The sequence below is a fragment of the Rhea pennata genome, chromosome 14 (genome assembly GCF_028389875.1).
Source record: "Rhea pennata isolate bPtePen1 chromosome 14, bPtePen1.pri, whole genome shotgun sequence".
NCBI lineage: Eukaryota > Metazoa > Chordata > Aves > Rheiformes > Rheidae > Rhea > Rhea pennata.
The window spans coordinates 7,776,803-7,790,206 of record NC_084676.1 but is presented as its reverse complement, the minus strand read 5'-3'; the positions used below and the strand labels follow the sequence as shown (position 1 = coordinate 7,790,206).

The 13,404-nt window shown below is 37.2% G+C and overlaps 1 protein-coding gene across 2 annotated transcripts; it reads left to right on the top strand.

The window, feature by feature from the left end:
- On the top strand, positions 1 to 12,532 carry MAT2B (methionine adenosyltransferase 2 non-catalytic beta subunit). 2 transcript variants are annotated; one of them, XM_062587576.1, is made up of 7 exons: positions 1 to 113; positions 3,879 to 4,073; positions 4,994 to 5,108; positions 5,399 to 5,551; positions 8,338 to 8,531; positions 9,753 to 9,866; positions 10,944 to 12,532. In XM_062587576.1, the coding sequence occupies exons 1-7, from the start codon at positions 51 to 53 to the stop codon at positions 11,112 to 11,114; spliced, it is 1,005 nt and encodes a 334-aa protein (XP_062443560.1). In that variant the 5' UTR covers positions 1 to 50; the 3' UTR covers positions 11,115 to 12,532. The 2 variants fall into 2 exon arrangements, with proteins under 2 accessions (XP_062443560.1, XP_062443561.1); XM_062587577.1 differs by lacking the exon at positions 1 to 113 and adding an exon at positions 2,701 to 2,845.
- The last annotated feature ends 872 nt before the right edge of the window (positions 12,533 to 13,404 follow it).

Genomic DNA, 13,404 nt, shown 5'->3' with positions numbered 1-13,404 from the left:
CAGCGGAGCGCGGCGGCCGCGCGCGGAGGGCGGCGGCGGCGGCGGCGGCCATGGTCGGCCGCGAGAAGGAGCTGAAGATCCGCTTCGTGCCGGGCCGCTGCGAGCTCGTGGAGGTGAGCGGCGGCGGCGGCGGGCCGCGGCCGGGCCGGGCCGGGCCGGGCCGGGCCGGGCCGGGGCCTTCCCGCCGCGCGGGGCCCGGGCGGCGCGGCGCGGCGCGGCGCAGGTTGCAGCGGCCGCGGCGATCGGAGACGTCAGAGACTCGCTGCGTCTCTGTTCCGCTCTCTGCGTCACAAGGTTTGAATCACTGCAGCGGTTCCTGTCGTAAAGCGTGGTTTTTCCCCTTTTGTAGTAAATAACTAATTCTGTTGAGCGCACTTGGTTGCTGTCAGCACTCAGTATTCCTCTGCGCGATTATTTTGTTTAAATAAGTTGAGAAATCTTGATTTTGTTGCGCTCTATTAATAATAACATTCAACAACTGTAGCTTTTAACTGCTGCAGCTATGTGTCTTTGAGGCCTGTAGTGAACGTGTAGGAGCTTATCGTCAGTGTTAATAGATATATTCACTTTTTAGCACGAGACTTTCAGGAAAAACTCTTGGTTCTTTGGTTGCTTTTCGCTCCAGTGGATGATGATGTCAAAGCTGAATGAAGAACTTGGTTTTGTCAGCGACTTCCTTGTTCTGTCCTGTACTGTTCTTTTTTCTGTCATATATCGTGTCTTTTTGCGTTTTTTGCATTGCTTTTTTTTTTCTTGTAGAGCTCTTGATTCCTTGTTCAGTCTTTATACAAAACTTAAATACTTATATCTTGGTTTTCATCTTGAAACACATTATACTTTATTTTTGTTAATCATACTCATATTTGATATTTGAGCAGTATCTGCAAAGTAGGCTTACGTTTCTTAAGTATTGCTTTTTCATCCTTCTTTCAGTGTTGCTGCTTGCGTATTCCTTTTTTTTTTCCTGTAAATAAGACCACTGAGTGCAATTCCTCTGCTTTTCGCTTCAGCCTGCTATTAATAAGTCAGATTATCAGCCTAGCTAGGGCTTCACGTTTTATTTTCATTGTTCTAATCCTTAGTAAGTATTGAACTCTTGATAAGCACAACAAAATTGTGTTTATTTTATTATAAAGCTCAGAAATTGTGTATTTGATTGGGAGTATTATTCAAACTTAGGTGCTAATAGAAGTCCTTGTGTATGACAAACTGATGACTTTGGGACTGACTGCTTCTGAGGTGAGAAACGTGTCTAAAAGGTGTGTTAGCTAGGCTGATTTGAACAAGAACTTAGATTTTTTAAGGGTATAAAACTCACAGATAAAGGGGTAACATTCAAATTTCTAGAATGTTCTGTACTCTTCTTTACATATAGTCTGTTGTCCATACAGTAATGGGAAATTGGTCTTAGGTATACTTTCTAGCTTATTAGGTTAACAGTTAAAACTAGTGTGATGTTTTAATTGCATTATGTTGTTAATATTTCAGTCACATTTAAGGAAACAAAATTACAAGTTAACAAAACGTAGAGAGAAGATGCTGCACTATTTATAGTTTCAGTGAAGCCTAAAGTCTATGAGATCGTAGCTATAGATTCTTTTTTTTTTTTGTCTCCTTATTTTAGAGCCTTGCTGGGTTAATTTTCTGTCATATGAGACAAGGAATTAAATATTTAATTAAATTGTTAGCTATTAACGGCAGTCCTGTGGGTGCGCTGAGGTATGGTTCTCCGTACCTGCGTGCGTGGGCGGCCGCAGGGCTGCTGCAGCTGCCACTGGAGTGCCGAGTCTCGGGGGCTCCTCGGGCTCGGAAGCTCCGTTGCCTGCGGTTCCTGGGTCGGAGTGAGAACGTCATCGTAGCTGGGGGACTTCTGTGAAAGAGCAGAGCAGCATTTGAGGGAAGAGTTAATCTGCACGGGTTTTGTATTTCATCAGCTTTCAACTTTGGGCAGGATAAAATAATTTCAGCTGGTGGTCACTTTGTTTTGATTTTATGGAAAGCATCTATCGCTTATCTTGGCTACCTGGAGACTATTAGCAAAAATCCCTTAGTCTTGCAGAGAAGGGCAGCAGGACACAAGCTGTATGTTTGTATTGGTAAAAGTCATGATAATGTTCAGTTCAAGCTGTGCTGTTAATGCAATACCCTATTTTTGATTTATGGAATAAATAAACTTACATGAATGACATTTAGGAATAATGGATTTTACAAGTGATGTGTTTTTGCTGTTTGCCACTGTTTCTTAATTTTCTGTGAGGTTTTTTGTGATTCTTTTGTGAACTCTTTTCTGCAACAAGTCTTTGCTTATTAGGGGACACCTTTGGCTATAGAAGTACTGTCCTATGAGAATCTATCTAGACTCTCCCAAGATAAAAAGTATACTTAAAAAAAAAAAAAAAAAAAAGAAAACTTGCATGTTCTTGTTTGTGCTTTTCAGAGAAACTTGGGCAGCCTGAAAAATAGTGAATAAACTCCTGCTCTGAGGTAATATTGACTGGAAAGATGATGTACCTTTCTAAACCGCGCTTGCTGTAGGTTGTTGTTTTCCTGGAACAGTCCAGATAAAATTACTAATTTTCATTTGGTACTTTTGGGAATAAGTTGCCCTTTGCCCAAAGCTTTATTTTGACAGAAAATATGTGCAACATGCTGAGAGTTTTAAGCCATCATTTTGCAGTAGGCTGTTTCTGTGATGCAGCCCACCACATGCCTTCACAGAAGAAAGCTTTCCAACTTTTAACTGTGAAGAACAGACAGCAGCTTAGAAGCAGCTTCCGCTGCTTCCTGTCCTGCTGTCAGAAGGTGGTGGTGGATGACAAGGCTCCAAGCGTGGGAATGCACCAAGGTGAGGGTGGCCTGCGAGCTGCGTAGCAGAGAACCTTTGTAGACACATGACCCGTTGTCACCAATTGTTCTTGCATGTGATGAGACCAGGAAGTCCCAGGCTGGTAGATTCTGTACACTTGAAGTGTTGTTCTGCATTTGTGTGTGAGCGTATGCAGGTATTTTTGTTTTTAGCAGGCTCTCCTGCTGTGATACGTGCAGGAGGAAGACGTAAAATGAAAATTAAGGTCATGCAGCCAGCCCTGAGTCTTATGTTTGCTGTCTTGAGAACTTGATAGTCTGGTGGGGGGTGGGGGAGAGCAGTGAACTTTGTGTAAACTGGTATCTACACAGTTGTCTCAAGCACTGAACGTGCTGTAGTTGAAGTAAACTTTTGTATGTTGTGTAGATAGAGAGTTCATATAATCAGATCACTTCGGATGCTTTTTGTAAAATAAAGGAGAGTGCTATGTCTTTGTTTAGACCAACATACCGATCTAAAAATAAACAATGGTGAATTCTTGTTCTATTTAACAATATTATTCAGATTTCAAATCTCATAGTCATTGTAGATGGGTCCAGAGAGAGTTGTACTGTAGGTGTTGCAGCCTCTAATGGACACAATCTATCCAAAATAATTGATTGCAGGATATAGACTCTAAATTGCCAAAATACTTGGGATCCATTTTCTGAAGACATTAGTTTCTTCATTTCAACTTGCAGAGTTATCAAATTCTGAGTGAACCTTAAATTGTCCTTTGAGTTTGTCTTCATTTCATGGCTTTTGTTTTGTTTTTATTTCTTGGCCCTAGTAAGTAAATGAGCTTTCTGTTTTGAGTTTTGTGTTCAATATCTTTGGGACTTTGTATAAATACTTAGAACAGCATCACTGCTCCCGTGTGTTAGTGTTCAATGAGACACTCGGTCCAAAGGAGTTATATCGTTAGGAATGCTATTTAATACAGTAGCCCTGACTATGGCCTTGCTTACTTTTTTAAAAAAATCTCAGTATTAAGTAACAGTAGAAAGAAAATGTTCTGTCCTTATTTCCCTAGGAAGATGTTGATATTCCCAGTAGGCGAGTTTTGATTACTGGTGCTACGGGGCTTCTTGGCAGAGCTGTGTTTAAAGAATTCAATGGAAACAATTGGAATGCAGTTGGCTGCGGATACAGGAGAGCGCAGCCCAGATTTGAACAGATTAATCTTCTGGACTCTACTGCAGTTCATGACATTATCCATGATTTTCAGGTAAGTTTCTGGAATATGAAATAGGTGGATAGGGTAGTTTATACGTTTCCTAGTAATCAGCTTACGATGCTGTGCGATACTTGGTTGTTGTAGCTTTAGTGGGGCTAGTTCTGCGACAGAGCTCCGAAGAATCAGAGGCAGCTGGCTTTTCTGTTATCGGGGATACGGATTTACTCTGCAAGTGCAAATTGTTCTGAACTTTCCTAATCATCACCACACATACAGCAGGTACCACAATACATATGTCAGCGCACATATACTGGTAGTTGAAAGGAAAAGATAGACACGTTAGTATGAAGTAGTCCTGATGTTGAAGAATATCTGAACACAACATCAGTAACTGCATGTTTTGCTTGCAGTGTGGTAAGAAATTCACTGTGCTTTCCACCAAACTTGTAAAGGAAATATTTAAAATCTGAAATATGTTATACAGGGAACCACTCTGGAAAATGGCTTTAAATATCTTGTTAATAGTCTGCATGTGTCAGATAAGCCATATACAAATGATTGTCTAAAAATAATTTAGCTAACACTTTTTTTTTAAAGATGATTATGTGTGGCAGGATGTTGTGTTTTCCCATATTTTCTCTTATGCAGAGTTTTTTTGTTTGTTTGTTTGTTTTATTATTATAAAGGGCTTTCACTAAGATTGAAGTTACTGAAGACTGTGATTGCAAAACTAATGATCCAGGCTTTTTTTGATATTTTAACATGAAGTCTTGAAGCAGCTTGAGTGTGTTTCTTTTATAAGGAAAACACGCTCCTCAGAATTCCACAATTAAAAATAATGCTGCTACTTTTATTTCTTGTCCAAAATTAGTGAAATGCTCTTTCACTGGAGGGAGCGCATCTCTAGAGTTAGGGCGCAGCTGTGATCTCTTGTTAATGATCCTTATTTAAAGTTAGTCTTTAATTTCCAGCCTCATGTTATAGTGCATTGTGCTGCTGAGAGAAGGCCAGATGTTGTAGAAAGTCAACCAGATGCTGCTTCTCAGCTCAATGTGGCTGCTTCAGGGAACTTAGCAAAAGAAGCAGGTAAGAGACCATCTCATGGATTTGTTTTCTTGTTGGGATATTGCACTTACTCATATTTATGTTCCTATATGAATAGTTACTTAAAATGCTAAGTGTCATTTTGCTAGCAGCATGCAGTCAGTCCTTTTCCTCTATGGACAGTGGTGTGTAGATGTGAAGGGTTGGTGAGCAAACAGAGGGAATGAATAGGGCTAGAAGGTGAGGTCTTTCACAGCTTTGTTTAAAGGTTTATTGAAATTTCAAATAAGACATGAATTAAGATGGACTCCATATGAACATTTTCTTCCTAGCTGGAATTGGAGCGTTTCTGATCTACATTAGTACAGACTATGTATTTGATGGAACAAGTCCTCCTTATAAAGAGACTGATGCACCAAATCCCCTGAATTTATATGGTAAAACAAAACTGGAGGGTGAAAAGGCAGTCCTGAAAAATAACGAAGGTAAGAATACCCTCAGAAAATTTTAATACAGGCTTTCCATATGTAGTTGTATATTAGCTTAATAGATTCGTAAGACAGTAGTAACATTGTAAAACCATGGAAACAAGATTTAGAAAAGAATGTGATCAGAAGTTTTCTCCTTGCCTGTATGGGATTGCTGTTGCTTCTAGGTTACTATAGCTTTATTTCTTGCTGTTTGTGCTGATCATTTGCTTTGTTAGTCTCTGCTGATGGATGTTCATAAGCCTCTGCCAAGTTTAAATCAAGTATTTTTAAAGAAAAATAAAATGTATCATCTATATATTTTAATGGCACAAGCTTTACTGCATTTAATATATAGCTACTGTTATAAAAGGGGATACGTTGTAATCACTCAGAATATATTTTTACTTAAAAGGAAAACAGACTTGTGATTCAATAAAAATGCAGATAAAAATCAGCATAGGTTCTTGCTGCCGTTCTTTTGCTTTTCTTCCTGATCTCCAGGCTATTTCATTTTCACCCACCTAGCTTACTACACTCCTAGTTGTAATGTTTCTTAAGAGATTAGTAATGTATTTCCATTTTAAGCAACTAATTTTTCTTAATTGATTAAATATTTTTGTGATGAAAATTGCTCTTCAAAATATACAAACGTTATTTTTAAAGGTGTACTTAATAAAGAAAAGAGCATAGGACTGAATGTGTCCATTTGCATTTAAAACTCATTTCTTCTATAAAAGAGAAGATTGATGGCTTCTAGTTAGCATGTTGTCAGAGATCTAATCTTCAAATCTAGTTTCCCTTCACAGATTATAAGGAAAAAGCATTTCTTTTATTTCAAGGAATTTGAAGAAAATAATCTCTGTGGACCTTCAAAAAAGGCTACTAATGTGAAAGTCAATATAACACTCGCACTATAATTCTGCTCTCGCTAACTAGGGAATTGAACAATTCATATATTACAGTAAGCTCTTTCACTAAGTACATGTTATACATGTTATCTTTGAAAACGATAGGCCTTAATGTAGATTTATCATTAAGAAACTTTTAAAAACCTTTTTCAAATTATTTCAATGGAAAAAGTCTGATTTAAGGAAAAATCAATTTAAATAAAAAGTATTCACTCTACCTCTTACTTAAATACCATCTTTGAATTTGACTATGATGCTGTTTGCTCCCTCTTCTAGATTGGTAATGAAGATAAGACTGGAACAAATTCAAGTACGTGTGGGTATCTTGCTAGATCCTTCCCCCAACTCAACACTTCAGTTTGGTTTCGTAACCTTCTTGAGCATGGTCTGTCAGGCAGTAATGGTTTGCTGCAGTGGCATTGCTAGTGGAAGGAGTTTGGAGATGGTGCTGACTTAAATGCTTGAAATTTAAATTTTAATGACAGTACAGAATTGACAATTTTACTGGTATTAGTCTTCTCACCATTAATTTGCTTATACTGTACAGGGAGAATTCAGTCTGTTGAATTTCCATAGTTGTGTGAAGATCTTCCCTAGTAATTTCTATTATGGAATGCAAGAAGCTCCATTAATCGTTTATTTTGCTTATAAGGAGATCCCACTTACATTTAGTACTCGTGCTCATAAAACTGAAAAGTTTAATCAGGCTTTCAGAACTGTTGGTAATAAAGCTTATGTCTTCTTCAAGTCTCAGATCACTCTCTGAGAGCCAAAGAAAGGCTTTCTTTTTCCCAAATGGTGAATACTTCTACAAATAGTCTAAAAAAGGCAATATATGCAGTGAAGAGGAACATAGTTATTGTGTGACCAAACAGTTTTTAGAGCAGCAGGAAACGAGTGTCATGATTCTTTTTTTAATTGTATTTGTTTTTCTTGTGTCTTTTTTTATTTTTCTATGAGAATAACTTGCGTGCTAGCTCTCCTTATTGTCTTCCTTGTAGTCATAGTGTTTAGAATTGCTATAATCAGGTAAATTCTGTTTCTGGTTAAAGGATGGACTTTTTTTTTTTTCTTTTTAAGTGGAAAATACCTGCCTTACTCCTCATGAATGATTATTAAACTCTTCTTGGATTCCCCCTCAAACAGGCTTCTGTGTCTTCCTGACTGAGATATAGTAACGTAACCTAGTCCTTCATGAAACATCCTTCTCTTTGTACTTCCTTACTGTCACTTTAATTTCTCAATTCACTCTCCTGAAATCTAATGCTATTTACTGCTGTGCTCTGCGAATCTATTCCTTAACTGTTAGATCTGTCAACTCCAGGTTCTCCTTTTTGTTCTGGTAAATAACATCCTGATGTCATGGTTTATGCAGAGGATTTCTGCATGCTCGGTAAAAAAATCCTGGTCTATAACGGATGCCTGAATATGGTCATTGGCAATCAGTGAAATTTGGGATTTGACCCAAATTGGCTGGGATTGGACTGTGGGAATTTTTGTTCTTGCCCTTACATAGGGGAGCAGGGAATGCTGGAGTAACTGTGTTAGTACCACTTTCTTCTTTACCTGTTCTAACCCAAAAAGTACTGGTGCTTGCTTGCTTTTTTTATTTTTTTTTCCTGTACTCTCTTTTGTGTCAATGAAAGCTAATTCAAATTGTGGAAATCAAAGGTATAAATGAATTAATATAAAATTACTGTTTATTAATTGTTTTAATTGAGCTAGACTCAAAATGATAATCTGAGGAGAAACATTGTATTTTCTTTTTGGTTTACATATGCATAATATCAACAAGGTATTTCTTAAAAGTTTCAGAGCATCTTTCAGGTTATGTTACAGCATTTGTACCTATTCATAATGCCGCTAATACTTCTAAAATATTCTTCCTTTTAGATGCTGTAGTACTTAGGATTCCTATCTTGTATGGAGAAGTAGAAAGACTGGAGGAAAGTGCTGTGACTGTTATGTTTGATAAAGTCCAGTTCAGTAATAAATCGGCCAACATGGACCACTGGCAACAAAGATTTCCTACTAATGTCAAGGATGTAGCAGCTGTTTGCAGACAGCTAGCAGAGAAGAGAATGCTGGTAAGAAACTGAAGAAAGAAGCCTTTTCAGGCTAAAACCAGCTGGAGCTCTTGGCATTATTTCTGAAAAGTTGAGAATTATCTATATAACTTGGATTATTCTTTATATTTTTGAAGCCCTTTGGAAGAGGCAGGGAGAGGTGCTCACTATCTGTACTACAACATCATCTTCCATTTACATAACTGTATTATTACTCTGGTATTTGAAACAAAAGCAGGTAGAGTAACAGGATAGATCAATCTGAAAATTGTTACATTTCTTCTGATACGCAGGAAAGAAATGCAAGTACCTAGCCAACTCTAATATGCCTTCTACAAATTGCGGTTTTGGACTCAAAAAACATACTTTGCTTTGGTGATTGTGTGCAACTCTCAAAGATGTCTTTGAATACTTTATTAAGAAAACTTGAAGTAGCAAAGATGAGCCATTAACTTCAATATTCTATTGTATTTATTCACAGTATTTTAAAATCACTACCTTTGTACAAAAAACAAGTCTCACGTTTTCATTGGTGTGCTGTGAGTACTTGTTATTCCTGAAAATGGTTTGTGGGGTTTAATTTTCTCTTCATGAAGATAGTCCTTTTGCTGATGAAATAATATTTAAAAGAAATCAGTTATTTTATACACTCTCCCTACTTCAAACTAGAGAAAACAAGGGGTAAGTCTGTACCAAGTGTAACTTTACAGCATTTTTGAGAAGTGATTATCTAATAGATAAACCGGCTTTTAACTTTCAACCTTTGTATTAGCAAGATTATGCTACAGTTAAGTGGCAGGCTAATAAAGGTAATACAAGGTAAAACAAGTTGTCATTTTGATGACAAGGACAGCAGTGAGATCTACTCCTTCCCCCTTTGTTTTTTTCGTATGTATATATACACATATATGAGGGAGATGTCTATATATGGGTGTGTATATAGATATTTCTGTATGTATGGGGGGGTGTATATGTGTGTGTATATTTTTTTTTTTTCTATAAAAACAGATGTGTGGTGGGCATGGTGCTATGAATCTGTATGTAATATCAGTTTCCAGTCTCAATCCCCAATCAGATGTACTCTGAAAATAAGAGTCATTCCCAGAACATCCTAGTGAGGTGTTTTAACACGCCTATTGGGACAGAGTCTTGTCAGAAGCTTATTCTGCCTGCATCCTTGCACAGGAATCATCACTTTGAGGGCCAGCTGCATTTCTCCACCTGATTCTTGTTTCTTCCTAGGACCCATCAGTAAAAGGAACATTTCACTGGTCTGGCAATGAACAGATGACTAAGTATGAAATGGCATGTGCGATTGCAGATGCTTTCAACCTTCCCAGCAGCCACTTGAGACCAGTAAGTGATGGGTACGAGCTGTAGAGAGATGGAGGTACTTTATCATTTCAAGCAGCAGGGGCTATATGAGGAAAGCTTCCTCTTCAGGATATTCTCAATGATTATGTGTAGCACAGATGATGTATTGCTGAGGATGCTGTTTTGATATCTAACTCAGGAAAACAATGGCTACTTTGACCCGCTGGATTAAGAAAATTATTTAGTAATTGATTTATCTATTTTCTATTTTCTATGTAATGGTAGTTCTGCAGGACAGTTCTCCTCAGTAGTGAATAAATCTGTTTTGCTTGTCATGGTTTTGTCCTGTTCTTACAGATTTACAGAACATTAACTTGAAGGCAGGAATATTTGAGAAGTTTTCAATGTCCAGATTTATTGCTGAATTCATGTGCTTAAAACCCTCAAGTCATTTTCCATTGCTTAAAACAGACGCTTGTCCTGTGATAGTATTGACACTCAAAAATAAGATTAATTTAGAAGACATAGTGATAATGTTATTAGAATTTAATGTTATATTAGAAGTGTAATGTATACTTTATATATAAAGTATATAAATAAAAGTGTATATGTATGTATATAAAAATGATTTTATTTGGATATAAAATAAATCTATATGATTCTGAACTAGTAGAGGCTGGAACTAAAATGTAGCTTGGAAGATGGAGAGAGCAAGCATGGAGAACCCTCAACTGGTCTCATCCCCCCCCCCCCCCCCCCCAAAAAAAAAAAAAAAAAAAAAAAAGATCTGCAAGTATGTTGATCAAGGCTTGGTTCTGTCAATGTTTAGAGTGTATTTTGCCTCTTGAGTATGGTCATAGGGCAGTAATAGGAATAAAAGGTGGAAGAGCACAGGTAGTAAGCAGTAATGGAATGAGAAAAAATTTATCAAGTTAAGATGTTACATCTTTGCGCCTAACACCCCTCTCTTTCAAAATGAAGTTAACCGTGAAACATGCAATATAGTTGGAGTTAGCAGGGAGACACAACACACCCATATGGAAAACTGTGAATGAGAATTTCTAAATGAGATTATTTTTTCCTGCCTTTTTTTTTGTTGTTTCTTTATTTGTTTCTAAGATTACCGACTGCCCGGTTGTGGGTGCTCTTCGTCCAAGGAATGCTCAGCTAGACTGCTCCAAGCTGGAGATGCTGGGGATAGGTCAGAGAACTCCATTCCGAGCTGGGATCAAAGAATCACTTTGGCCTTTCCTCGTCGACAAGAGATGGAGGCAGACAGTCTTCCATTAGTTTGTATCTTTTTTAGTAGAAGTATGGTATGTGGCACTTTTTTAAACAAACAAAAAAAAAAGAATAGTTTTGTATGAGTGTTCTTAAATTGTGACATTTATGAGTTTTCATTTAATCAGGTAAACATACGGTCTTGCACTAGTGAAACTGCTATCCTAAAAAAAAGTTCAGTGACAAAAACTGAGCCTGTTTGAAGTCATGAATCTTTCCTTCCATTTGTACCAGTCTAACTTAATATCTATTCCTAGTGAATTATGGTTCTTGGTAATCGGTACCATTTGATACTAAGAGAGAATTTGATCACCTGTAGACTTCCTTTTGGCTAAAATATACTGCTGATGCTTAAGGTCTGTGCTGTTGTTATGTACACAGTTTCTCGGTTACTGTATCTCCAAAAATCTGTGAGTTTGTTTTTAACTTTGGAAGGTGTTCTGTTGAAGTTAAATTGAAGCAGGAATCATTAAAGTTAAATGTTTGTTTTGCTTGAGCTCTGATCAAAATGTTTTTAGAAAACTGAAACTTTATTTTTGCAATTATCAAGTACTTTATATGCTTGAAATATTTTCAGAATGTTCTGTATTTTGAATGCCTGCAGCTTCATATTTGTATAATACATTATATGTATCTGTTTTAATGGTGACTTTAAAAAAATCTAGGAGAGGGTGGGGGGGGCAAATAGTTTTGACGTTTGGGTGTTTTGTTTTTTTTTTTTGTACAAGTTTTGGGAGGTTTTGTTTTGTTTTTCGGGGTTGTTTTGGTATGGAAAGCATGAAGTATTTTCTTTCGCAGGGGTAATATTTGAAAGGAGGAAGATATTCCTAGTCAGTAGATGTTAAACAACTGAGGAAAGGTATTTCAGGAATTTATAGCACTAGCTTATTTTGCACAGATTCTTGTATCTTGCACTAATGCAGCCTCTTCTATACAGCGAATTGCTTATGTTGAAGGTTTGCACCATAATAATGCAACCACAACAGTCTATAAGCAAACCTTTAATCTGCTCAAGTCTAGTCCTTAATGTTGGACTCATTTCCTAGTTGAAGTGGAGGAAGAACATGCTTTCTAAAGGTTAGTCTCCATATGAAGTTGTTAGTCAACAATGTAAATGCTCTGAGATCGCCAGCAGATCGTTAGTAAAACTAGGAAGAGCGGCATTTTGATGACCTATTTTTCTGAGATTGAAATGGGGTGGGAGAGGAGGCAAGGGGGAGAGGAATGTTCAATATTTAATAAAAAAGGGCAAAACCAGACAAGCTAGAAGTCTTTTAAAATTCATCTTTCAATTTAGTTCCTTTAAGTTCCAGCTAGCATGTGGTAAGAGTTCCTAATCCTGATTTGTTTTGTAGTCTGAAGTCCAGATGCACACATGGTAACCTATCTCCAAAATTATAATAAACATATATTGCCAGAATCAGAAACAGTTGTTGATTGTTTCTTTCCTGTAAGGATTTGTTTGTCATAGATTTCAAGAAGAACTAAATATTTATGTGCCCCTTCAGTGTTTTTTTTTTTTTTTTTTAATTTCCAGAGTTAGATTAGGATTTCTGTCTCCGTTTGCCACTGCCTTAGAAACAAAATAAATGCACATGCCAAAAAGGTGCAGAAGATCATGAAATCATGAGCCGGAATCTCTTGTGCCTGAACATGAAGGTTCAAAGTATATCCTCTCCACCTGCAGGCAACTAACCTTTTATTAAACTTGATACTATTTTTTAAAAAACCCATAGTAAATATAAACAGATATCAAAAATGAGGGATAGGGTTAATCAAAGTCACAAAAATAAAATTAAGAAACACTGAAGCTGACAGTAGGCTTGCTCTTCCAGTGTGTTTTTTTTTCTAGTCATATTTATCAGAAGTGTCAGTATTTTATCAAAATCAAGTAAATCATCCTATGAGTGGGTTTCTTTTTATTCCGTTTCCACAAAGGGGACATGGAAATTTGTTCCTGTTTTGAGGACAGCATATGCCATTCTGGATTTATTGCTTATAGCTAGATGCACAAACAAAATGGGAATGTTACAATACTGACCATGGCAGCATTACATTTTATGCAGATAGTTACTCTTTAGACTCTTAGCCCTGAATTAGATGCTAAAGAAAGGGATTTGTGCTCAGTATGCTTAGCAAGGAATTGTTGAAATGGGTAATAAATGCTGGGGGGGGGGGGCAGGTAGGCATATCTGAAATGAGACACCCTATAATGGGTTGTGAGGAAATGTCTTCTACTCAGGATTCACTTTAGAAACCTTCCTTGGTGTAGTTATAACTGAAACTGTTTGAGGAGGTT

Bases quoted from the DNA above. Each gene is read 5' to 3' on its own strand.
- MAT2B (XM_062587576.1), top strand. From the start codon at position 51: ATGGTCGGCCGCGAGAAGGAGCTGAAGATCCGCTTCGTGCCGGGCCGC. The intron at 114-3,878 runs GTGAGCGGCGGC...TTATTTCCCTAG, and splicing joins GCCGCTGCGAGCTCGTGGAG to GAAGATGTTGATATTCCCAG. The intron at 8,532-9,752 runs GTAAGAAACTGA...GTTTCTTCCTAG, and splicing joins TAGCAGAGAAGAGAATGCTG to GACCCATCAGTAAAAGGAAC.